Genomic DNA, 27,269 nt, shown 5'->3' with positions numbered 1-27,269 from the left:
GATTTTATTTTGAAGAACTATGCCTGGTGATTTTATTTTGAATAATAAAATGTGAGGGGATTTTATTTTGAAAAGAAAAAAAAATGTGTGGAGCTTATATTTCGAAAATCTGTATTTGTAACTTTTATTTTGAAAAACAATATCTAGAAAAACATACTACAACTGGCGGATTTTATTTTGGAAAACTAATAATGTACAGGCTTTTATTTAAAAAAAATGATATTTGGTGATTATCAAAAATGTATGTGACTTTAATTTGTTTAACTGGTTTGGGGCTTTTATTTTGCAAAGCTATAGCTTTTATTTTGAAACATGATGTCTGGAGCTGTCTGGAGCTTTTATTTTGAAAAACTATGTGTAGGGCATTTATTAAAACTGTCAGGGGCTTTTGATACAAACATCGACCTATCAGGAAAAGGGGCGGAGCTACAACCAACACTCAAAACGTAAAGGTGGAAATTAATCCTTTGTATTTTGTATGATAGACGCTGCAACACTTAAACAGAAAGTGCATGTTCAGGTCAGGATACCAATTCTATCCAATTAGGAGAGAGAACTCAGTCAGGATACAGATTAAACAAGTGAAATTGGAAGTGATGACATAAAGATATTAAGAAACAAAATGGAACTGGAACACTATACAAATTAAGTTGATAAATGGGTGCTCTCTCCTGATTGGCTGACATTTTGTCACCTACCAAATTCAAGACCTACTTCTTCACTCTTGCTTTTAGTTGTTTTGTTTGTTTTGGTTGATTTTTAAATCTCTGTGTTGTTATCCATGTCCTCACTGCTTTGACTGATTCACCGCCTTTTGCTATTATTTTAATGTGGTTTTATGCTTTTGTTTTTCTTTTTTGTTTTATTGTTAAATTAGTTGCAATTGTATTCTTGCTCTGTAAAGCACTTTGAGCTGCATTTCATGTCATGAAAGGTGCTATACAAATAAAGTTTATTATTACCTGAAAGTTTATTTTCTGTTTATTAAAGAGACAGAGGGAGACCATTGTCACTGAACAAACACACTATAGCAATGAGTAGCCTACAATCAGAATATATTGCTTTAACCTTTTAACTCTTTGACTGCCAGAGTATTTTCATAATGTACTCACCCAGTGCCAAGCGATTTTCGAGCGATTTTCGTGTTTTTAGTAGTTTTAAAGTTGTCATAAAAGTTTAGATCCATATTTATCGATCGATTCACTGTGTGTTTCCGGAGCAGGAGTCTCTGACTATTGCTCCGGAAGCAAAACATTGCATCCGGAGCTAGTGTCCCCTTCGCTACAGGCCGTTGGAAACACGCGTCTCCTCGGAAGAATGGACCAAAAAAAAAGAACAGAGATACAGGCGAAAGAAAAAAAACTACAAAAATAGTTAACCTTTTTGAAAATGTTCTATACTGTAGCTGTAGTCTTTGTCTAGTTTAAATTGGGGGAAAATGGAGGGAAATGCAAAAGACTTTTGGTATGTATTTATGCGAATACAAAGCTAGATTGAAATATACATTTTGCTACATGGAGTGTACAAAAAAAACATGACAGTATCTTGACAGTTGAGTTGACAGATAATTTCTTAGTATGTGCAGTCACCTCCAACTATGAGTTACCAGAAAACCAAGACTTGAGATTGACATTGAGAAAGGCCAATCATCATAATGACCTTTCTGAATATAAATGTTCTTTATACATTACATCCATGGTACATTCAAAATAAATAGAAATAAAACAATGATTCAGGCCACCTCTCTCCTGCATACTGTACTAGTCAAGGCACAACAAAACAATTACCCAAAACAGATCAGTCATCTCCAAATCCAAACCCTAAACCCCTTAACCCATTAAGACCGGGAACGCATCTGTGTCATTTTAAGATTTCTTTGGGCTATTAAAATATAGCAGATCTACAAGCTCATAGTGTGGCACAGAGTGCGGTACTATGAGCTTGTAGATCTGCTATTTTGTTTTGAAAACAATTGTGAAAATATGTTCAAATCTTTGAATATATATCCTACTATCCTACTATAATTCTAGTAACCGTCTTGAGTAGGTGTGTAGGTGAAGCTACCCGGTTCTCCTCAGTGGCTGGACCAATTGCTCTGATTTTGCACACAGCCATTGACCATTACCATCTGAACTTAACTGTGAAGCCCGTTTTTCACTTTCATCAAATCTCAGCTTCTGATTAGCGCTTTTGTGTCAAACAATGTCGCCATGGTTACGGGGCTGCCCAGCTATGGGACGAACTTCCTCCCGGGTTGCCAGATCATGTGCGTATATCCCCCCACGGATGCGTCGACCGGGTATGGTCTAGTATATATATATATATATATATATATATATATATATAATTTTTTTACTCAAATCTTTGCTTCTGGGGGTCCCTGGAAAAAACTATTTTCAGATGGGGGTCCACGGACAAATACATATCATTTTGGGGGGCTATGAGCTTGTATATCTATTTTTGAATATCCATAGAAATCTAAAAGGACACAGATGCGTTCCCAGTCTTAAAGGGTTAAACTAAACCCCCACAACCCCTAACCATACACCCCCCCCCCCCAATCGGTGATCCCAAACCCCCTAAACAACCAAAACGTGCTGCCCTAAAACCCCAAACCCCCATGAAATAAACCCCAACACCTCCAACACTAATCATTCAAAACCTACACCCTCCACCTTAATCCTAAACCCCCAAAAGCTCAATGCCCCCCCCCCCCCCGCCCCCCCCCCCCTGAAACATCAACCCGTAGACCCCTAACCGTAGACCCCAAAACTCTAAACCCTCAAAATCCCCATACCATTGGTTCTCAAACTTTTCAGGCCGCGACCCTCCAAAATAATAATATTTGAACTGGATACCCCCCAAGAATAATCACATTTGATCTGTGGACCCCCCACCCTGACAAGCACTTGGAATTGTAGGAGTTGAGGCATTACATTCAGTTTTGCTATAGCTTGTAGATCAGCTATTTTCATTTTTTTTGGCCTATTATGTTATTTGACAATTTGGCCAATGTTTGACCAGTTTTTATAGTATAGTTTGTTGATTACTTTTGATGCAGTAATGGTCTTTTTCTTTTATTTAATTTATTTCCTGTTTTTGTTTAGGTATTAAATTAGGTCCTTATTGACATCTGGGGACCCCCCCAAAATCATGCAGGGACCCCCCCTAGGAGTCCCGACCCACAGGTTGAGAACCACTGCCCTACACCACAGAGACCACAGCACTAAACAACGGACTAAAACCTTTTGTGGCACATTTGATACAGGCGTGGCTATCTGAACAGGATGAATCCCATTAACCACATAAACCCCATATACTTTGTTGACTGGGACTCCCCAGGCCTCTATACTACTGTAGGTCTGATCCTTTTTAGGACCCCAACGGAAACAAGTCCGCAAGGACTTTTTTTGGTCTGACCTTTTAGACAAAAGTATTATAAATGTAACTGTGTTGTTTTACATTCTTTTTCCAAATAAAAAATTCAATCAATCAATCAAATCCCCCCCTTACACCAAATATGTTCCCGAAAATAGCTGATATACTGTACAAACCCATAACTCATTGCAACATGGTGAGCTGTTATCAGTGTTAATTTCGCTGACCAAAACTATGGTGAAAAATGTTCGTCGTCTACCTTTTTTCACTGAACTAAATGATAATATAAGTTATGATGACTAAAACTAGGACTACTACTGACAATTTTGTCAACAAATAAAAACTAGACAAAAATGTTAGGGAGGGACTACTGGAGACTAAAACTAAATCGAATTCTATTCAAAAGACTATGACTAAAACTAAACAAAAATTAGCTGACAAAATTAACACTGGCCGTTAGATGTGCTATTTTCACCGAACGTTCACCCCAGAATATAGAGACGCTAGGGTTTATGTGGTTAAATGAAGGGAAGAAACACATCTGTGCCAAAAGGAGTTATAAGTCAGACTGGTTGTGGTCCTGTTTAGACAGCCAGGAGTAGAGGACAGCGACTAAAGCACGTTGTTTACACAGGCGTCATACAAACGACCACTTCCTTTTTCGTTTCTGATCATCTCAATAGGCTTCATGCACAGCAGCCATATTGGACAGAAATCGGGCCTCTACATACTTCCTTCGCAGCTCTTACCAGTTATACTACTTAAGGCTCTGTTCCATTCTGGTCAAACAGAGGTCAAGGTGCTGATATTGTGAACGTTGGCTCACTGGAAACACTATTGCTACCCCAGTGGGTCTCAAAGTGTGGTCCAGGTACCCTCATGGTTCCTTGATTGAGGGGGTTCCAAATGGACCCTAGGGTGAGTAACTCTAGTCTTACGGGTCCATTTGGTTCCATTTGTACACTCTCAGAGTTAATGGACTCCTTGAAATTAAAAGAAGTTTGAGAACCACTGTGCAACACTAAATGGAAGAGCGCCTTAATCCTCCTATAATTCTACAAAGCTCTGTGAGGGTGGTGAGCCCAAAATCGTGGTGAGACCAAAATCGTGGTGAGGCCAAAATCTCTTCTGCCCGGTTCTCCTCAGTGGCTGGAGTAATTGATCTGAATTTGCACACAGCCATTGACCATTACCATGTGCACGGAGCAGCGAAGCCCGTTTTTCGCTTTCCCCAACTGTCAGCTGTTTATTAACGTTTTTAAAAGAATGGTTACGGCTGCCCAGCTGTGGGATGGCCCCACGAGCTACGGGACGAATGATCAAACTGCGCATGCGTCGAATCCACACACCCACTCTGTTACAGTGTTGCCGTCTGGCACAAGCACACACACACACACAGACACCGTCCTTCAACTTAAAGAACTTTCATTTACGCGCCGTGTACACTAAGAAAACATTAATTACGGTTGTGTGTGTGTGTGTGTGTGTGTGGGGGGGGGGGGGGGATTCACGACACGACGGAACGTGTGCGGTGTGTGTGTGTGTGTGGGGGGGGGGAGACGCGGTATGGACTAGTTAGTATAATTGGAAAGACCTGTGAAGGAAGTAAGACAGGAAGAGGCCCAATTTCTTTCCCATAATGGCTGCTGTGCATAGAGCCTCTAGGAAGTAAACAGTGAGGTGGAAGAGCTCTGTCTTCTCTCCGTTTACGTCACCTTCACATCACACATTGCATCCTGTAGAACCCGAGCCTCGTCGGCAGGGAGGTGAAGTGTTCATGATTCCATCCGTTACGGTTGGCTTCTTCTCCTTTATACATCCAGGAGACAATGGAAGCAGTGCACTGCCCGCTTCCCCTTTCAAGACAGTGTGCAGTGTTTAGGCAGCAACTAGTTACCAAGTAATGTTTTACTGAAATGTTATTCATTTCCCCAGTAACTGTAATGAGTTGCAACCAGGCAGAGCCTTCTGCGTCAGAACTGCCTGGTGACAACTGATCCCAGAGCAGCATTACGGAGTGGGCCAATGGGGCCAGTGGCCTTTTACTACCAGGGGCCCTGGGCCACAAGGCCCATCGACAACTTACTAAAATGTCTATAGGTTAACATTCAAACATGTGGCCCCTCAACCTACAAGGCCCCTCCTATATGGCCGTAAGTTATTGTGTTTGCGTGCCCACCCAACTAACCATTCTGGATAGCGTAGGGGGGGGGGGGGGGGGGGGCTTGAAAGACAATTGGCCCCCAGGGGCCAATTATCCGCAACTCTTAATCCGTGCCCGGCAGCAGAATCCGTCACACGGAGGTGACGCGGATCACCACTTCCCCCGAAGCGCTGTCCGGGACCAGGCCGTCCCCGGCGGGGACCAGGGAGGGACAGGGGAAACAGAGCCACGACGTCCAGGGCACGTGGGGGCCACCACTGAGCTGTGTGGGGGGGTGCGAGGGCCTGCCGTCGGGCCCCAGGGTGACCAGGGGGAGCCAAAGCGTCCGGGGGGGCACGAGGGTCCGGTGCCGCTCGTCGGTGGCCGTCTCCTCCATGTCGGCGGCCTTGTCGTAGCTCTGGACGTCCCAGTGGAGGTTGACGGCCCGCCAGCGCATGAAGACGTTGTGCACCGCCGCCCCCTCGTGGACGATGAGGCCTATTACAACCAGGAAAAGACAGTATGTTGTTTATGTTGTTTATGCCGGAAACCAAGACATATGTGAGTGATATGTGAGTATATATATATATATATAAAAGCATATTGCTTATAAAAGAAAAGACAAATCAATCACATTATAAGGTGAAAATCCGATTGATATAAGGTATGTTTGTTATTATGACATACACACTTATCTTGTTATAACCCTTTAAATTAACACTGAGGATTTTTACAGTGTAATACACAACAGCTAAATGAATGATAGTTAGGAACCAAATGGACCTTTACAGGTCTGTAACTGCCAGGTTCCATTTATACACTCTCAGAGTTGAATTAATTAGGACTTTACAGTGGACGACAAAAGTATCAATACTGCAATGTAGAAATACTCTGTTACAAGTAAAGGTCCTGTGTTCAAAATGTTACTTGAGCAAAAGTACAAGAGTATTGGCATCAAAATATACTTTAAGTACCAAAAGTAAAAGTACTAACGTGTTTGAAAATAGCAGATCTACAAGCTCACATCGCGTTGCATCGCGACACATTGTGAGCTTGTAGATCGGCTATTTTCAAATAGCCTATGTATAAAATAGGGATAAAGTGGTTAATGTATGTTTCATAATATCATAATTTATATCTGAAAAGTAACTAGTAACTAAAGTTGTCAAATAATTGTAGTGGAGTAAAAGTACTATATTTGCCTCTGAGATGTGGTGGAGTAGAAGTAAGTACTGAAAACTGGAAACACTCAAGTAAAGTAAAAATCACACCCAGTGTGAAGTGGGCGGTGTGTGGTCATCACAACATGACTCACTTTAAAAAAAGGATAAAAGACTTTTTTTAAAGTCCATACTGCTATTCATAGGGCTGCACATGTGTCATGTGTTTCGCTAGCCAATCACAGTCCTGAATTTGCAAAGTCAGCCAATCACATTACAGTTAGTGGTGATGACACTAGCTGTAATGTGATTGGCTGATATGAAAAAAGTATCGATTTGCATTGACTGTGGAAGGGTCCAAACCTCACTTATAGGGGGCGGTTACACCGCCCCAAAAATCACACCCAGTGTGAAGTGAGCGGTGATATTTATGAGTTATTAATTTCATCATGCATCTCGGTAGCCAATCACAGCACGTCCTGCGAAGTGACGTGCTTACATTTTTTTTTACATTATTATTAATTTCATCATGCGTCTCGCTAGCCAATCACAACGCGTCTGCGAAGTTTGAAGTTAATTTCATCATGTGTCTCGCTAGCCAATCACAGCACGTCCTGCAGAGCTTAGCCTATGGGCGTGTTTTCCACAGCATGGCGTCACAGCGAAAGACAAATTTTCACGACGGAAAGAAAAACTTTCACCACGGATGGGTCCTAAACCCTCTTATAGGAGAGGTTGCACCGCTCAAAAATATGTCAACATTGTACTTAAGTACAGTACTTGAGTACATGTACTTTTAGTTACTTTATATAATATATAATATATAAGGCAGGGGGCTAATAAAGAAAGTAGGTGTGTATACGGACCGACGCAGACCAGGTCCATGAAGCCGTACATGGCGTAGCAGATCTGGAAGAGCACGTCCCGCCGCTGCCACACGGCCTGCGGAGAGAGAGCCGACCACAGCAGCCAGGAGATGCTGGACACCAGGAACACCGAGCCCAGGACCACCGCCACGATCTGGACCTTCTCCACCAGCGTCATGTTGATGGCCTGCCACTGTTATGGAGAACAACGCCATATTAACCAGAACCATCAAAGTTCTCTGATGGTTGTTTGAGACATCTTTTAACCATTTAAACCCTAATCTCTCAAGAACAGATTCCGAGCCCAAATTCAAAGGAAAAGAACAGCAGAGAGCGCTGTTTAAAAAAAAAAAAATTACGTTGGGTTCCCAGATTTTAAACCCTAACATCCCGATTTTGGCCATGATATCAAAATTGGGTAACATAGGCAAACACTCATCAAAAATAGCCTATCTACAACGCGACACATTGTGAGCTTTTACTGTACAGTTTACAGTTTAGGCATTTAGCAGACGCTCTTAATCCAGAGTGACTTACAGTAAGCAAGGACACAAGATAATACATCATAATACACATAATAGTATTTAATACATCAAATGCATAAAAAATAGTAATCCAATAATAAAGTAATACATAAGTAAACCAATAAGCTAATAATAACTAATACATACGTAACCAAGAACCTATCATCAGCCTACCTTGAAACTATACACACTATAGGATGCCATAGGAGGTCAACAATGACCTGGCGTCTGTCTACATAACATGCTATCTAAGTTACATTTTAGCCTTTGCGTCAAGGCTAGGGCAAGTGCTACGAGCTGAGGTGGAGTCTGAAGAGGTGAGTCTTCAGATTACGGCAGAAGATTGTTCATTCCACTGTACCTGACCTGGCGGAGACCTGTGCTCAGAGGAGTACTTTTTTCTAGTTACCCATCATTACCCTGTATACCAGCAGTTTTCAGCCACTAGTGTGGTGGTGTTTACCTGCAGAAAGACACTGCCCTCTTGCTGTATTTGGGGGTTTTCACCGTTTGTTTTGGTAGCCGAAAAACGTCCCGTCTACTAAAACAAAGAGTGAAAAACACCAAAATACAGTGAGAGGACAGTGTGTTTCTGCAGGTAAAAACCACCACACTACTGGTTGATAACTGCAGGTATATATACTGCAGGGAAATGATTAGTACAAACTTTTTTTTTTGTTATGTAAATACAGGACGAAGTTGCATACTATGCTTTTAACCACTGGAGTTAAAAGAACAATTTGCCTCTGAGATGTACTGGAGTTGAAGTATAAAATATAAAAAAAAAGAGAAGGAAATAAAAATAAAAGTACCTCAAAATGTTACTCAATTCATTACTTTCCACCACTGTAAAAAAAAAAGTTAAGGGTGCATTAGTTCTCTGAGAGCTTCTCCCACCTTGCAGCCTCCGCTACATCCATTAGATTTTCAGATTATTTTCATTTTTGGTAGAAAAAAAACAAAGACTTTATTGCCACACAAAAAAAATGTGCCCGCCCCCTTGTAGTACCTCTGAGGCCCAGACTCCATGTTGAAGACCTAATGGTCTACACTGCTGTCATGCTCCTCTCTTTCTCGCTCTTTCCCACCTGATGTTGTGTGGGAGTTCCGACTGCTCAAGACCGTACTGAATAACTGATATCTTGCATAATGTCTTCAAACTAGGACTTAGGTCTAAGATGTACAGGTCATCGGGTGCGTTGTGTCCGCCAAAGAGGATGACCCGAGTTCCCACCATGCAACAGCACATCCAGGACATCTGAGACGGGCCTTTCCCCTTGATCTCGACCTTCCTCCAGGAGAGGGTCTCTGGATTGAACTTCCACACATCATTGAAGGTCTGGTTAGAGATGCAGCCACCAAATATGTACAGCTCTCCGTTGTAGGTAAAAGGCTGAATGAGCCCTGCGTTGTTCTGGAAAAAGTTGTGCAGGAGGCGTGCTCAGCCAACAGTTGGTCTCTGTGTCAAACACTCTGATGGTGTTGCAGTAGTTCATGTGGTACGCCCAGCCCCCAAATACGAACATCTTTGTCCCGATGATGGTGGCAGAGTGACATGTGGCAAGTGGTCGAGGGCACCTAGTGTTAATTAAAGACCAGACCATTGTGGTGCTGTCCAACTTGTAGCTGTCATTATTGTGTCTAGACAGATGGGATGGGGATGGGATTCCTCCATAGATATACATGACCGTCGGGTCGTCGGTCCTCTTTTTCTCAGGGTTTGATCCCAAAGCCTTTCGTCTTCCCAGACAAACACAGAAGCAGGCAGGTGACTTTACGGGAGCGAGTGAGGCACAGCGAGACAGCGTAATTGCTTCTTCCACCATAGCTGTCATGGAGGGTAAAACTGCCGCTGTACAGCTAAACTGTTAACCACTTAAACCCCAGCATCCTTATTGTTGTGTGGAAGGCTTTCGCAAGTTATGCTGCAGCTTTGATAGTTTGGCAGCACTATAATCAGTGCTGTGTGAATGAAATGTATTCTTTTCTTCTTTGTTTGTTTGGAAACACACTATAAACACAGGTTGGATTCATGTTAAAGGTAGGGTAAGTGTATGACTTAGAGCCCAAGCGACCGGTGTTCCGCAGGGGTCTGTCAGTAAGAGGCCCACTCCTTTTTGCCCCGCCCATCTGAGGTTTGGATGTCAGAAGGAGTATGGACCGCGCTTTAAAGGACATTTTTTTATTGTGTAAAAAAAGACATATTTAGCCTATATGACGGTGAACACGAACAAAGTCAGGTATAGAGCAGAATCCGCTCTATACCTAAAGGTATAGAGCGGCTAGCGCCGCTAAAAAAATCACACCCAGTGTGAAGTGGGCGGTGTGGTCACAGTGGTCATCACAGTGATGGAAGTGATTCACTTAAAAAAAAACATAAATGTGTTTTTTTTAAGTGCATAGTCCTATTTATAGGGCTATGCACATGTGTCATGTGTTTCTAGCCAATCACAGTCCTGAATAGAGTCATGGTGGCCAATCACGGTGCAGGGTTAGGGGGGTACAATGGTGGCCAATCACAGCGCAGGGTCGGGGGGGGTGCAATGGGTGGGGGGGGTACAATGGTGGCCAATCACAGTTCAGCGAATGTCGATGTCCAAACCTCACATATAGGGGCGGTTGCAAAAATGAACACTCTCTTTTATTTACTTTAATTACAAGCTAAAACATACTGTAAACCTTGGTTGTAAAAAAACTAAGTTGTCCTTTAAATCGTTAAAGTAACTTGTAACTAACGTTTTCAAATAATTATAGAGGAGTAAAAAGTACAATATTTGCCTATGGAGTAGAAGCAGTGGGGTAGCGGTGGAGTTGAAGTATGAAGTATACAAAAAAAAGGAAATACTCAAGTAAAGTAAAAGTCCCTTACAGTACTTGAGTAAATGTACCTAGTTACTCACCTGCCAAGGTGTTTTCATGTTAATCGGTAGAACATGGAAGCGATAGCAGCACAGCTCGCAGGTCCAACAGCCTCGTTCGCTGATCCACTTCAACAGACACGTCTGATGGGTGTAGCGCACCGAGCCGTCGCAGCGACACGGGTTCAACAGCTCCCCCTAAAGGAGAAATAAACGACAGAGTAAAGAAAAGATCTACATAGTAAAAATCTACAAAGTATTTTTTACGATTTTTCAAAAATAGCAGATCTACAAGCTCATAGCGCGGCACTCGGTGCCGTGCTATGAGCTTGTAGATCTGCTATTTTTGAATAGCCAAAGAAATCTAAAGTGACACAGATGCGTTCCAGGTCTTAATGGGTTAACCAAAAAGCGGAAAGTCACGTTTTTATTTGACTTAATCATTCATTATTTTTGCTCCGTGTGCATGTAGGACAGGAGTGATTCTTTCGTTTTCCAACTGTGCTACAGTATGTTATACTAATTTTGGTTTTCTATGTAACCAGGCATCGGCAGCTATTAATTAAAGAGGTGGTGACATGGTTTTGCACTTTTTCTGTTTTTCATGTGTCTATAAGGTTGATAGAACTTCATTAAGCCCCCTGGTGGTGTTTGTATGGTGTTTTATGTCTTCTCTGACTATTTTGAGTTTCTAACTGGAGGCTGAAACCTTGCGGGTCAAACGTGCCAATAGAGAAACAGCGCTTTAGTGACATAGTAAAAACATACCCTCCCCCTCATTATCATAACACAACAGGTGTGGGCATGAGGGACTAGGACAGATGGGTGGTGCTAAGGTGGTGGAGGAGGTGCTAAGGTGAGAACCAGGTATACTTAATGAACTGCAGGCGTGTCCACATAAAAACATAATTTTAACAATTTATGTACACTTTTTTGAAAACAAATCTTCCTCCTAGTATAACCATAATACCTGATGATTATGTTTTTGGGGGGGGGGGATCACTGAAAATCACGGCACCCCGTCTTTAACAAGCGCTTTTCAGCTGTGCCTCTGCCTTTGATGTGCCGAGGTCCGCTGCGTACCAGGCTGAGCTGCACTGTGAACTGCAAAGTCAGAACACTTAATTGTGTTGGATAAATGCATCCAACATTATGTACAGGCCTGTCATTATCCACTGTTGCTAGTTGCCATTAGCCTGATTATCAGCCTGAAGCTGTGTGGAGCTTCAGTCTGAAATTGGCTGCAGTGTCGGCGATTACAAGGGGGAGGGGATTCGAATTTCCCTAAACCGATCCCAAGAGATCCATGGATCCGCCTATACATCTGACGTCATGGCACAGCTTGTTTTAGCAGATATTCGCTGATTGACTTGTCGTTAGACCCACCCCCACCTCCGACTCTCATTGGACGGTACTCCGAAAAAGAAAAAAAAGTTTCGAAGGGGAGGGGTTTAGGAGTGGGGGGGTGCACCCCGAAGATATGATATCCTATGTTCACATTTCAACACCCGACCAAGAGGCAGTCCACTCAGAGAGTGGGCGGGGTCTATGGTTTGGAACCAGGCTAGGTTGCCACGGGATCTATATGAGATCAAAACAAAAGCTGTACATTATGGGAGGAAGGATCGCTTTAGGCTGTTCTATGAAATCAATCTAAGTTTATTTTTCTGTTAGAGTCGTCCACTGTAGGAAGTCATTCAAACGGCAGTGGAACACTGCTGTTATTGTAGGCTGCCGTCTGTCTATAATGACATTGATGTTGCTGTCCGTCATTTTGACCTGAAGATCAACATTCCATTTCTCCCCTAAACAAGCAGGCATCTATTATAAGTGGTAAATATTTCAGCACTTGCGCAGGACACAAGGGTTTAAATCCTAGAACAGGAAAGTTACATAGTGCTGCTTTAAGTGAAAGTTGCTCAGGTTAATTCATAATGTACCTTTTCCCATCCTAGAAATGTGTCAAATTGACACAAATTAGTCAAAAGTATAATATTTGTATTTTAAATGTAATGAAAATAAAATATCAAAATAATTAGACAATATGGAGACGACGAATAGGATAGAATTTGAAGAATGTATTCTTCTTCCTGCTACTTTTCGCCCATGGGTATATTATATTAGATTAAATGAATTATTATCCTCTGATAGGAATTGGTTTGTACTGTGATACACTACCATGTGCGAAACAAAATAAAATGAAATGAAATACCAGACTTTTAATTGTAACAGAGTATTTCTACAGTACGGTATTGATACTTTTACCTAAGAAAAAATATATATATCACCGGTTCATGTAATGGGCCTCAGCTGTGGTTACTGTTAAAGTACCGGAGTCGGCCACCAGGGGGATCTCCGCTTCGTTTACTCTCCCCGGTTCTCTACTGGGTCATAAATCAAACACGCCTCATCTTGACAACTGACCCCATTCCAGCATGCCTTTGCTCAATCACCATTTATCAGAACACAGCCATATTAACCCATTAAGACATGAGGACCCCCATTCTACAAACGTCTTCTAAATCCGAAAAACTTATATACTATATCAGTGGTTCTCAAACTTTTTTATGTCTAGGACCCCCAAAATGATATGTATTTGGCCGCCGATCCCCATCTCAAAATATGTTGTTCCAGGGACCCCCCAGAAGCAAAGATTTGAGTTAAAATGTTCGCTTTAAAAATAGACATATTTTCAAATATTTGCACACATTTTCGAGATTTTTCAAAACGTTGCAGTTTAGCTTGTATATCTGCTATTTTTGAATAGCCAAAGTATGAAATAATGGTTAAAGTGGTTACACAGATTGCTTTCCCGGTTTGAATGGGTTAATGATGAGACTCTGTATGGAACACAAGACATTAATCCCACACAGTAACATCCTCAGTGGATTCACCATCAAGGTTATTATAGCTACAGGACCACTTCACACATTTCCAACCTTCATGTAATAGGCCCCTTATAGACAGTGGTGTAAAGTACAGTAACTAAGTACATTTAATCAAGCACTGTACTTGATTAAATGTAATCAAGTACAGTGACATTTTGAGGTATTTTTTACTTTACAGGAAAAACATTCAGTACTTCTACTCCACTACATCTCAGAGGCAAATATTGTACTTTTCCTCTATTACACTATAATTATTTGAAAACTTTTAGTTACTAGTTACTTTGTAGATTTTGATAATTATTACAAAACACGTATTACCCACTACAGCCCTATATACATTTCGGCAATTTGGAAATAGCCGATCTACAAGCTCACAATGCGTTGCGATGCGACGCATTGTGAGCTTGTAGAACGGCTATTTTACATTTTTTTAATAAATTTGAAAACTTGTGAAATGGGACATTCTGCATAATGAGTACTTTCTACTTTTGGTACTTTAATTAAAGTAAAGGTTGATAGCAATACTTTTGTACTTTTACTTTTTTTAAGTGAATTCAGAATTTGGGGCTTTTACTTGTAACAGAGTATTTCAATATTGCAGTATTGATACTTTTACTGAAGTAAAACATTTCAGTACTTTTTCCACCGCTGCTTATAGAGTATCGAAGTCCCGACTCCTGACGTCACTCCGTTATCCCCTGGGTCACGTTAGTATTTTTTCCTATGGAAAATACCATAGGGTCGTCTAGAATTGCGGCGTAAGAACTGTGCTACAAAATTAAAGCAATCAGCCCGTCGTTGATGAGTTACATTTGATAACGTCTGTGTTTGGAGAACATGGATTTGTTTTCTTACTCTTTGGATAAATTCACCGTCAGTTGACGCAATCATATCCATGTGAGTAAACTGTTGTTTATATTTGGAATACTGTTCTTATATGGCACGATGCTATTGAGACCCTGTGGTATTTTCAATGGGAAAAATAACGCTGCGACCCAGGCCTAGATTTTTTTTTTTTAATGTCTGAGCTTTTGGAATCTTACCCCTGAGAAATACCCCATATTACAATGAATAAAATCTAAAACTAATAAAAACTCAACTAAAACTGAGTCTTTTTTTGATTGATTGAATACTTTATTAAAGGTAGGGTAAGTGATTTGCTTTGGTTAAAATAAGTGTTAAATAGCTCTATATTCTGATAGTACTCATTGCTATAGAGTGTTTGTTCAGTATTAGGAGTCGCCTTGTCTCTCCACCTCTTTATTAAACAGAAAATGCATTTTCGTTTCAGTTTCAGTTTCATTTCCAATTGTATCCAACCAGGAAAGAGAACTCAATCAGGATACAGATTAAACAAGTGAAATTGGAAGTGATGACACTAAGAAATGAGCAGACAAAATTGGAACTGGAACACTATACAAATTAAGCTTAAAAATGGGTACTTTCTCCTGATTGGCTGAGATTTTGACACCTACCGAAAAATGTATTTTCTGTTTATTAAAGAGCTGGAGAGACAGGGAGACATCTGTTACTGAAAAAACACTCTATAGCAATGATTACTATCAGAATATAGTATTTTAACCTTTTAACAAAATATTTTTTGTTTTAACCAAAAAATATCACTTACCCTACCTTTAACATGCTAATTAACAGCACAGGTAGGTAGTACATTCAAAGGTTAAGGGTTTCAAAAAAGTTGAGACTAAACTAAACTAGCAAACCCACTTTGAGAACTAATGAAGACGTGTGACCTAGGTGCGTGCGCGCAAACACACGCACGCACGCGCGCGCACACACACACACACACACACACACACACACACACACACACACACACACACACACACACACACACACACACACACACACACACACACACACACGAGGGGGGCATTATTACCCAGTACACATTTGTCAATAGCCATTTCTCCAAGCAGGAACACTTAAGGATATTAATTGTGAGATGCTGTATTGGAACGCATGCGATCAATCACACGCGCACACACACACACACACACACACACACACACACACACACACACACACACACACACACACACACACACACACACACACACACACACACACACACACACACACACACACACACACAGCAATCAATCACGCAGCCATGCCCATTTGTTATGAGCTGTATCTTATTTTTAGACAGGCATTCCTCTGGGCAGCCATTAGCAGTGGTGGAAAGTATCTAAGCACATTTACTCAAATACTGTATAGTAGAGTACAATTGTGAGGTACTTTTACTGTTCTTTCCATTTTTCGATACTTTATACTTCTACTCCACTACATCTCAGAGGCGGATATTGGACTTTTTACTCCACTACTGAACTGCACATTCCGCTTAATGAGTACTGTCACTTTAAGTATATTGACACCGACAGAGTGCTTTTACTCAAGTAACATTTTGAACACAGGCCTTTTACATTACACTTTTACTTCACCACTTAAACCCTATATGGCTGCCCGGGGGTCCCTCAGGGCTCTATATTAGTGAATTTTCTGTTATTGTGGGGAAAGCTCACACAAGCTGTGAGCTTGTCGATCTATTTTCCGCGAAAGCTTTCCCCACAATACGGACGCAGGGGTTTAAGTGGTTTGAGTCAAAAATACTTGAGTACTTTCTTCCACCACAGGCCATTAGAGCTGTATGGACGTGTACTCTGGTGGGTGAGTGGCATATCAATAGTGTATTAACACATTCAATCCGGGAACGCATCTGTGTCATTTTAGATTTCTTTGGCTATTCAAAAAATCGTGAACATGTTTGCAAATTCTTTGAATATATATATATTTTTTAAAGCGAACATTTGTAACTCAAATCTTTGCTCCTGGGGGTCCCTGGAACAAAATGTTTTGAGATGGGGGTCAGCGGACAACATATCATTTTGGGTGGTCCTCAAAAAGTTTGAGAACCACTGATATAGAAACATGGCACTGTTGTTCAGAAACCTGTTAGGGTTTAGAAGACATTTGTAGAATCCCCCATAAGCAAAGATTTCAGTAACAAATGCTTTAAAAAATATATATAAATTCAAACTAAAGATTGGTACGAATTTTCTAAATGTTTCAAAAATAGCAGATCTACAATCTCATAGCGCGGCACTCGGTGCTGCGCTATGAGCTTGTATATCTGCTATTTTTGAATAGCCAAAGAAATGTAAAAAAAAATGACACAGATGCGTTCCCGGTCTTAATGGGTTAAGGTCAGTTGGTGGGCAGGTCGTTTGTCACGGTGTCATTCTAACCTTGTGGGTAGAGCGCAGCTGAGCCCGCTGCAGCTTAAGATGAATTAGACCCGGTCGATCCGCTCTGCAGTGATTGATAAAACCCTGCATCAAGGACAACTTTAATTCTACCCCTGAAAAAAACCCAGAGCGTTTTTTAAGCCATGTGCAAAAAATAAATAAAAATCTGCTTCTTTTAAAAACATCCTTTCATTCCGGGGTGGAAGTGACTCAGGAGGTAGAGCGGCCACTTTCCGAGAAGAAGGTTCCCTGTTTGATTCCCCTCCTGGCTTAGTGTCGAAGTGTCCTTGAGCAAGGCACTGAACTGGAATGGAAATGAGCTCTCAAGCTTTTTATGTTTTATTCTTGTGTGAACAATTATGTTCATGTTTTGTCAATAAAAAACATAAATCAATCAAATTAGAGTGCCTTGCTCAAGAACACATCAGTGGCAGTTGATGAGGTACAAATCAAAACCCACTTAAAAAACAGAGACCCAGAATTTCCCAAGTGGATGAGGGAGTTGAACCGACAACCACATCTGACGCCTGTAGCTGTAACTGCTGGACAGCAGGATGTCTCAAAACAAACCCTAACCCGGATAACTCTCTATGCTAACCAGTGGTGCAAAGTAACTAAGTACATTTACTCAAGTACTGTACTTGAGCATAGTTTTGAGATACTTTTACTTTACTCGAGTATGTCAATTTGTTTATGCAAGTGCCATGTACATCAATCAAAACATCATCGTTATCAGCATCCCCTAACTGCTACAGGTAGGTTTGTTTTGCAAAGAAAAGAAAAGAAAAGAAAAGAAAAGAAAAGAAAAGAAAAGAAAAGAAAAGAAAAGAAAAAGAAAAGAAAAGTGAAAAGCCACAAATGAGTTATGCAGCATCTGATCTGCTCCAAATTTGAATCACACATTGAGGGGCCTCTAAAGCAATGTTTCCCAAACAGTGGGTCGGGACCCAATTTGGGGAACCCATTTCTATGCTTCACGAGTACAATGAGTACAATGAACCACAATGGAGACAAGCCCTGGGGGGTTTTGTGGTATCCTTTTAGCATAACTTTTGACTCTACTACCCTGTACTTGTACTGTTAACAATCTTGTTAATAAAGTAATCAATCTATCAACAACCTCTAGTAGCTAATAAAGGCTGGCATAGAGGGAAATGTATTTATTGTATTGTTATGTAAACACATTTACAAAGTTACCTACTACGCCTTTAATAAACCATAGTGACGTCACTGCACTGTTTGGGCCACCCCCCCCCCAGCCCTGGGGGGGCCCTCGCTGCGTGGAAATCAAATCTCTGTGTCTGGCCCCGGAAGGCACACAGCTATTACATTATCTCTGCTAATAGGTTCCAGCAGACAGGATGTCCACTTATCCATTCACTCCTCCGACTCGCTCTGTGCGTACGTGCGTCACTATGAACGGACGCAGTGGTTGGAAATGGAACCAAGTACATTTACTCAAGTACCATACTTAACCACTTGAACCCCAGCATCCATAATGTGGGGAAAGCTTTCGCAGGAAAATAGCTTTCCCCACAATAACAGGGGAAAAAATATATATGTATATACATCGTCCAACCAGCTCCATTTTCAGCTATTCTTTTTTTTCATAAATCAACGCTAATGAACACCCTTTACAGTACGTAAAAAAAAAACACTTGAACCAATGAAAAGTATTAAAAAGCGCCTCTGACAAAAACTCCCAACTCCATTGGATCCTCCAACTGTTCGTCAACACCACGCAACTCCCTCCTCTCCTCTCCAGTGCTGCCTTTTCACAGCATGAGCAGAGCACGCTGCGCAGTGAGCGAGGAGGAGGACCACGTAAACAAACTCCCCGTAGTCTGTTAAAACTATGCAGTGTACCTGTTTATCAAACTTAGCACTGACGCTAATGTTATGAAAACAAGTAATTATACTTCTAAAATCTATGAGGTGTTTAATAATGAGGAGAGCAATGTGACAAGAAGAAAGGAGTTCATAGCATTTCTGTCGCGCTAGTTCTACTCAAACTCTCCACTCCAACCCCTCTTTGCAGAAGTTATTGTAATATTTAAAGTCCAGTTTATTATTGTAGGCCTATATAATAAGTGTCATGAAGCATCAGGGCATTAATTCACACGTTGTGATGCATTGTGAGCTTGGAGGTCCATTGTTAGCTTTTGGGAATTTATACCCTTTTGAAACCTCTCCTTCAGCAGCGAGTGGAGCTATTGTTGTTCGGACTCCAAACTCCATCTCAGCTGGATTTCTGCTCGTCTGAAACTCCACTTGGGCTGGATTTGGGTAAAGTGGTGATGATATAATGAAATAATGAAATTTGCAAGTATCTGACAATATATAAAGTCACTATACCAACTTTGATGAGGCAGTATTGCTTTGTTTTAAAAAATATAAGGTTTTCTTAATTTCCTGAAAATTTTTAAATGTTGTTTTTTCATTTCCTGAACAATAAGCGTTTTGGAGTTAGCAGGTTGTGTCTGGACAGCAGAGATATACTTTATACTAATACCCCACTACATCTCAGAGGCAGATCATTCCTGCGCAAGTGCTGAAATGTTTACCATTGGGCTAATAGAGCCTGCCTGCTTGCTCAGGGGATACATTTAATCTTGACCATCAGGTCAAAATTTCGTGTCAGATCCTGTGTCAAGGTGAGACATGACATTTGCCACAATCTAAATGTCTCAATAGAAGAGCAGGAAGACTAACTACAACCACCCCAATTGTATAAGTTATATTGTTATTAACATACATATATCACATACAGATTGGACATACTTACATTTTATTCATTAAAATAGAATAAAAAAAGCTTTAAGCCCTGTTTAATATTTTGGTTATTAGAAAATAGCGGACCTAAAAGCTCACAATTACAATGTTTTGTGAGCTGATAGAACTACTATTTATATTAGGCTACTACTACCATATTGTTTCACTATTTGAAATAGGGCTTAAGTGGTTCATTCATAATGCTCCTTTCCCCTTGTGTAGTTAACCTGACTCCGCCAAATGGAAGAAGCTTGCGACACACATTTTGTTTCACAGCCTACTTCCATCTGAGACTCCGGTAGCAGAATCGATGCAAGACGGCGTTGCATTTTTTCAAGCTACTTGGCAGGTGATTGGATGATCCCGCCCCTAGCAGCCGCTGATTGGTTCGTACACGCAGCGACCGGGCAGCTCTACTCCCTGAGCGATCCCAGATGCAGGGTGTATTGTGAAACTCAATATCGCCCCCATCTCGCTGAGTCAGGTTATTATGTAGTGGGATCAGAAGAACAATATTTATCTTTGAAATGTAGTGCAGTGAAAGTCATTAGCGTCCAAAAATACAAATACTCATGTAAAGCACAGATACTCAAACATTTTTTACTTAAAGAGGTGGTGCCATGGTTTTGCACTTTTTCTGTTTTTCATGTGTCTATGAGGTTGATAGAACTTCATTAACATATTGAGTGCCAGTCGCGTAGATCTACGCAAACCTATTTAAAGCCGCCACGGGCCAGTTGCGTAGATCTACGCCAACTGGTGCTTTTTCCTTTTTTTTCGAAAAAAAGTTCACATTGCACTTTTCAATTTTCGATACTGCACATTTCATTGTAACACCACCGGAAACAGAATTATTTGGGATCCGGTTTTGCCGACCCCGTCTGCCTCCGTTCTAATGACGAAACTGAAACTCCATTTTCTCTTTGTAGTTTTTCTCCTCGCTGATCACTGTTTAACATAAGCCGTTCTAACTACAACATGGACGCACCGTTTGACACGTGGTCTTCACTGGGCGACACAGGGAGATGTCCGCGAACAAAACAAACAGTTTAGAGCTCAATCTTAAGGATTTTAACAAGGTCTATGGCGATGTGAAAAAAACAAAAAAACAACAATAAAACGTTGGCACTGGTGAGTACATTATGAGATTAACCTCTGGCATGGAATGTGTTAAGCCCCCTGGTGTTGTGTTTATGGTGTTGTATGTCTTCTCTGACTATTTTCTACCTGGAGGCTGAAACCTTGAGGGTCTAACGTGCCAATAGAAAAACAGCTCTTTAGTGACATAGTAAAATTGTACCCTCCCCCTCATTATCATAACACAACAGGTGTGGGCATGAAGAGGAGGAGGGACTAGGACAGGTGGGTGGTGCTAAGGTGGTGGAGGAGGTGCTAAGGTGAGAACCAGGTATACTTAATGAACTGGAGGCGTGTCCACATAAAAACATAATTTTAACAATTTATGTACACTTTTTTGAAAAAAATCTTCCTCCTAGTATAACCATAATACCTGATGATTATGTTTGAAGGGGGGGGGGAATTACTGAAAATCACGGCACCCCGTCTTTAAGTACAGTACTCAAGTAAATGTACTTTGCTACTGTCCACCATTGTGTGTCAGTATCAATGGTCTCTCAGTGAAGAAGTGCATTGTCATGCTGTGGTGTCATATTTCAGCACTTATGATGAGTCCACATCCGTCCATCTACAGTAGCTGCAGGCAGCGGTGGAAGAAGTACACTTATTCATTTACTTAAGTAAAAGTATCAATGCCAAAATGTAGGAATATTCTGTTGCAAACCAAAAGGCCAGCATTCAAAATTCTACTTGAGTGCAGAAACCTCTGATCTCCATATTTTATTGTTTATTGTTTTGTTTTTCGTACATTAACGTTTGAGCTTGTAGATTTGCTACTGTAACAGTTTTGGACCTATGAGGTTTACACCCGACGGAGACGATATGGTACATTACCCAAAAAAAAGAAAGTTTTTGTTTCCCCTCGTCATTAACAGGAAGTACTGCAAGGTCCTTTTTGCTAGCATAACAGGTGGTAGTCAGGTTTCATTTGGCTGCCGCCTTCCTGTTGGCCGCTGCCCAGCAGTGAGGTGATGTAATTGTAACACACGTGGTTTATAGCGGTGGAGGATTCATTCTGAATTCATGGGGTGAACCTCCACCGGCTCCAAACGTTAGATTAACGCAGATCCGCCTGAATTGGCAATCATTCTTGTTTGACATCATAGCTGTCGGGTGGAAACCTTGTGTGTCAAAAAATGATACTTTTCAGGGAAATGGAAAAAAATAACCTGTGTTCTAATAGATCCAATGGATCCAGTGTAGTTAGTATTTAGTCACAAGCTCTTTCCTGAAGTCTACTGTGTGTGACTGTCCATGGTACTGAACTGAAGTACAAGCTATGTCCCTGTCCATGGTACTGAACTGAAGTACAAGCTATGTCCCTGTCCATGGTACTGATGTCTACTCTATGTCACTGTCAATGGTACTGAAGTCTATTATGTGTTACTGTCCGTGGTACTGAAGTCTACTGTATATCACTGTACAGTATGTGTATTGTAGAGCAGTGGTTCTCAAAGTGGCGTCCAAAGACCCCCAGGGGGACCCCTATTTTTATGGTGTTTTATGTCTTCCCTGACTATATGAGTTTCTTCCTGGAGGCTGAAACCTTGAGGGTCAAACATGCCAATACAAAATGACACAGTAAAAATATACCCTCCCCCTCAGGTATACTTAATGAACTGGAGGCGTGTCCACATAAAAACATAATTTTAACACTTTATGTACACTTTTTTTGAAAAGAATCTTCCTCCTAGTATAACCATAATACCTGGTGATTATGTTTTGGGGGGGATCACTGAAAATCAGGCACCCCGTCTTTAAAGAACATTTTGAATGATTTAGTTCTTTTTTTTCAACACAACTCTTCCCTTCTGGGGGTCCCTGGCAAACAAATAAATTCTGATGGGAGTCTGCGGAGGTCTCTATATAGCTATTAAGAAGATAATCAATAGTTGCAGGCAACCCTAGTGCAGTGGTTCTCAAAGTGGACCTAAAAAAGAGGTCCCAGAGGGGGCTCCAGGGGGTCCCCAGCTAAATGTGTTCATATAGCATCGAAACAGTTTAACCCCATATACATCGGCTATTTTCCTAAAGTCGTGAAAAGAAATTGCACAATTTGAAATATTTTCTAAACATAATCTTGTATGGGGGTCCCATACAAGAAGTTTGAGAATATAATGAATATATATATATACAGTATGTTACTGTAAATGATGAAAAAAAAGCTTATCTTGATTATTTGATTAATGGAAAAAGAAATCGATAGAATAATGGCTTTAAGAAGATCATTGATTTTGTGTTTACCTGTTCAGCTCCTTGGAAGCAGATTCTGCAGCTGGGTGTCGGGCTGCAATTGTCACTGCTGCAGTTTGAATGCGTGGCCTGCTGCTGCGCCTTCACACTGCCACCACCGGGGGCCGCCGCTGCCCCCTCTTCGCTGCTGCAGTTTGAATGCGAGGCCCGCCGCTGCGTCTTCCCGCTTTCGCCACTAGGCAGCGCCGTCGCTCCATCTTCAATGGAGCAGTCCTCGCCGCCGTCGTGGCGCTTGTTAAAGGGGGATCCATCACCTCCTCTGCTCTCCTCCTCCTAGCAAGAATCAAGAATCAATTTGTCACTAAACTTATATAATAATAACATAAAAAAGTTATAATAATAATAATATAAAATATACAATAAAGACAAAATACTGGATGTAATGCAGGGATCGACAATCGACAATAGATGTCCCGGTGTCCCGGATGTACTTTTTAAACCGTCCAGGGAAGCTCACAACGCGTCGCAAAGCGACGCGTTGTGAGCTTGTTGATCTGCGCACCAAGCACTTGCCTGTTGGGGCCAGTGAAAATAATGCCTTGAAAATCAAATTAAAACATTAACATCTAATAATGTCACACTATTTCCCTGTATTAGGCCTACTGTGTTTTGTAAAGATTTCTGTGAAATCGTCTCGGAAAATGACCGTTAAAACATAACGTTTTGGATCACAGGTCTGCTGTGCCTCTGCCCCGGGACATCAGCACACCTGGCAGCAAGCAGTTCACTGCTCACTCGCTCCCGCGATGCGCGTTCATGTATTCGAGAAGGGCAGGCTATCGTCCTTGGACCTTTTCCCTCATCTTCAAAATGATTTTAAAGCTGCCAGTATCCGGTCTAACACCAGGAAAAAACATATAAAGAAAGAAAGAGTGAAAAGCAATAGGCTATGAGACGAAAAATAGGGAGAGAAAGTCTTAGCCACAATGGCGAGACCGCTGGAATTGGCTTGCATATGACAAGTTAAAAGCGCCATTCACACCGAGCACGATAACTATAACACGATAATTATGTGAGCGTCCACACTGAAGAACGATAATGTTATGTTAACAGTGCATGAAACGGGATGTAATTATGGATAATCTGACCGATTATTAATTATAAGGAGGTGAGCCTATACCTGCAGTAATGCCAGCTAGCCTAAAAGCTAGCGTTAGCTATTCAGAATCAATCGCCTCCTCATCTCCATTAAAAGGCAAACAAAACTTTCTGAGGGTGAGTGAGACTGACCGCATTCCAGGGGTCCTTCTGATGTTTTCGATTGGCTGTCGGTGTCGCTCCAAAACGCTGATCTAGAAGCTCACAACGCGTCGCATTTGTGACATGCTGGGGGCACATTTCCCTTAAGAGTTCGTCTTATCTTGTAGCAGCTGTTTAAAAAATATGCAGGAACAATATCTATCCTATATCGCAATCATGTCGTCGCAATCATGACAGTTTAGTTGACCATTGAAACGGGTGTAAGTGATGTTAACCACTGTGATGGTTAATTAGTATAACGAACATGCGTTGTACTTGGTTCGCTCCTTTTCGATCTACACCGAAAATACAGTAGCTGATCAACAACCTCACAACGCGTCGCTTGTAGATCAGCTATTTATTTATTCAGATACTTATTCTTATTTTCCAGAATAAGGATACGGGTTTGAGTTGTAAAAATAACTATAGAGTGTTTGTTCAGTAACAGGAGTCTCACCATCTCACCAGCTCTATAATAAACAGAAAACACATTTTCAGGTCGGGATACCAAATTCATCCAATCAGGAGAGAGAACTCATACAGGATGAACAAGTGAAATTGGAAGTGATGACAAAGAAATTAGCACAAAATTGGCACTGTATAACATATAAGCTGATAAATGGGTACTCACTCCTGATTGGCTGAAAATGTGCAACTCACCAAAACAAATATTTTCTGTTTATTAAAGAGCTGTAGAGATGGGGAGACCCCTGTTACTGAACAAACACACTATAGCGCATTGATTACTATAATACAGTGCTTAGTGCTTATAACCTTTTAACCAGAAATAAATACATTTTGTTTTCACCAAAAAATATCACTTACCCTACTGAAATACAAATGGCAGAGCATCTTTCACTGTGTAACATTTGACCAGGAGTATCTATACTTTGAGTAGTGGAATTGAGTACTCAGCCCACCACTGCTGATTATTTTCAGTGGTGGAAAAGTACTCATTTTTGAGCGGTGTAGCCGCTCCTATAAGTGGGGTTGGGACACCTCATTAGTACACCCTTCGCTGTACTGTGATTGGCTCATAATAGCACACCCCTCTACATTAGTACACCCCTAGCTGTACTGTGATTGGCTGACTCTATTGGCTGACTCTATTCAGCACTGTGATAGAGACACGTGATGAAATTAATAACCTATAAATAACTCTGCACTTCAAAAAAAAAACTTTTTTTTAAGTGAGCTTCCATCACTGTGATGACCACACCACTCACTTCACACTGGGTGTGATTTTTTTTACTTCAGTAAAAGTATCAAAAATAGCAGATCTACAAGCTCACAAAGCGTCACATCACTATGTGAACTTGTAGGAGGGTAGTCTTTGACTTTTTACAGGGGCCAGTTTCAAATTGCAGCCACCTGGCTGTACGTGCTCTTTTAGAGTGGTTTTGAAGGAGAGTAGGGATTTACACTCCATTATGACTGTTGGTAGGGCGTTCCACTTTTTTTGTGGTATAGCAGGAGAACAAACCCCTTGTTATTTAACCCCCTCTGGTGTTGTGATTGTGGACGCCATTGACGTTTGTGAAGTAGGTACAGTACAGGTACAGTATGGGTGTCTTTGTGGCAAAGCATATCTTATTAATGTATGTTTTGTAATAATAATCAAAACCTACAAAGTTTTCAAAAAGGAGACTATTTATGTCTCCTACTAGAACCGCTGCCGGTCATCAAATTATTGGCTTAGGAATGTGACAAAAACAAAACAATATCCATGAATTCAAGTCTCCATGGGGTGACTAATCGATAGAAAAACAGTCATTTTGGGGGTGAGCTATCCCTTTAAGTCCATTTGTTACTTTACACCACTGATCATGTTATACATGAAAATAATTGTGATTAGCCTACCTCAACTAATTGCGATCAGGCAGTTTAAATGTAATAATTGAGACGGTCCCATACCTGGTCCTCCTCGGCAGGGGGTCCTTCCTCCTCCTCCTTCTCCTCCTCCTCACCACAGGTGTAGGTGGGGGGGTGGTGGGGGTGACCGCTAGCGCCCCCCAGCGGTGGCTCTCCCCCCGGAGCGTCCCCCTCCTCCACCACAGCCGCCCCTCCCCCTCCCCCTCCCTCTTCGCTCATTAATAAAAAACAGAAGTGTGAATCAGGAGAAAACGGCAGAGGTGGGTGCCGCCCCCCCGCCGCCCCCCGATGGCTTCACATCACGCTCAATGCGATCAATCACGCAATGAAATAGCAATAAAACGATGGTTTAATGCACGTGAATTGAAGCCTGTACGTTCCACGCGTGTGCGTGTGTGCGTGGTGTGGTGTGGTGTGGTGGGGGGGGTTCCACCTTCTAAATACCGACACCCATCCATCCGCTCGCAGACAGACGCCTCGTCATAGTAATCCACTGAAAGGTGGGAATCGAACCGCATTTAGACGCCGATCACACATAAAGGGTAGGCTAATACAGTAGCCTACCGGAGGCAGGATGATGGTCCGTTCTGAGGCGTTCTGAGCGGTGCCAGTCTGTCTGTCTGTGGATGGTGTGTGTGTGTGTGAGAGAGAGAGAGAGAGAGAGAGAGAGAGAGAGAGAGAGAGAGAGAGAGAGAGAGAGAGAGAGAGAGAGAGAGAGAGAGAGAGAGAGAGAGGGGTGACGTTATGGTCCAAACAGGAGACTATTCCACCTCGTCACATCCCGTCATCATAGGTTTGTTTGACAGAGAGAGAGAGGGAGGGTTTTGTGTGTGTGTGTGTGTGTGTGTGTGTGTGTGTGTGTGTGTGTGTGTGTGTGTGTGTGTGTGTGTGTGTGTGTGTGTGTGTGTGTGTG

At 41.6% G+C, this 27,269-nt stretch overlaps 1 protein-coding gene across 1 annotated transcript; it reads right to left on the bottom strand.

Moving 5' to 3' along the window:
• Positions 1–5,672: 5,672 nt before the first annotated feature.
• Positions 5,673–26,575, bottom strand: marchf11 (membrane-associated ring finger (C3HC4) 11; the record flags this gene model as incomplete). Its single annotated transcript, XM_084056713.1, has 5 exons — positions 5,673–6,019; positions 7,548–7,740; positions 10,972–11,127; positions 23,237–23,518; positions 26,399–26,575. 5 exons carry the CDS (start codon positions 26,573–26,575, stop codon positions 5,673–5,675), a joined length of 1,155 nt encoding a protein of 384 aa, XP_083912839.1.
• Between the last annotated feature and the right edge of the window lie 694 nt (positions 26,576–27,269).

The sequence above is a fragment of the Gymnoscopelus microlampas genome (assembly GCF_963454915.1).
Source record: "Gymnoscopelus microlampas genome assembly, chromosome: 5".
Taxonomy (NCBI): domain Eukaryota; kingdom Metazoa; phylum Chordata; class Actinopteri; order Myctophiformes; family Myctophidae; genus Gymnoscopelus; species Gymnoscopelus microlampas.
Note: the sequence above shows the minus strand (reverse complement) of the source record. Positions and strands in the feature narration are given on the sequence as shown.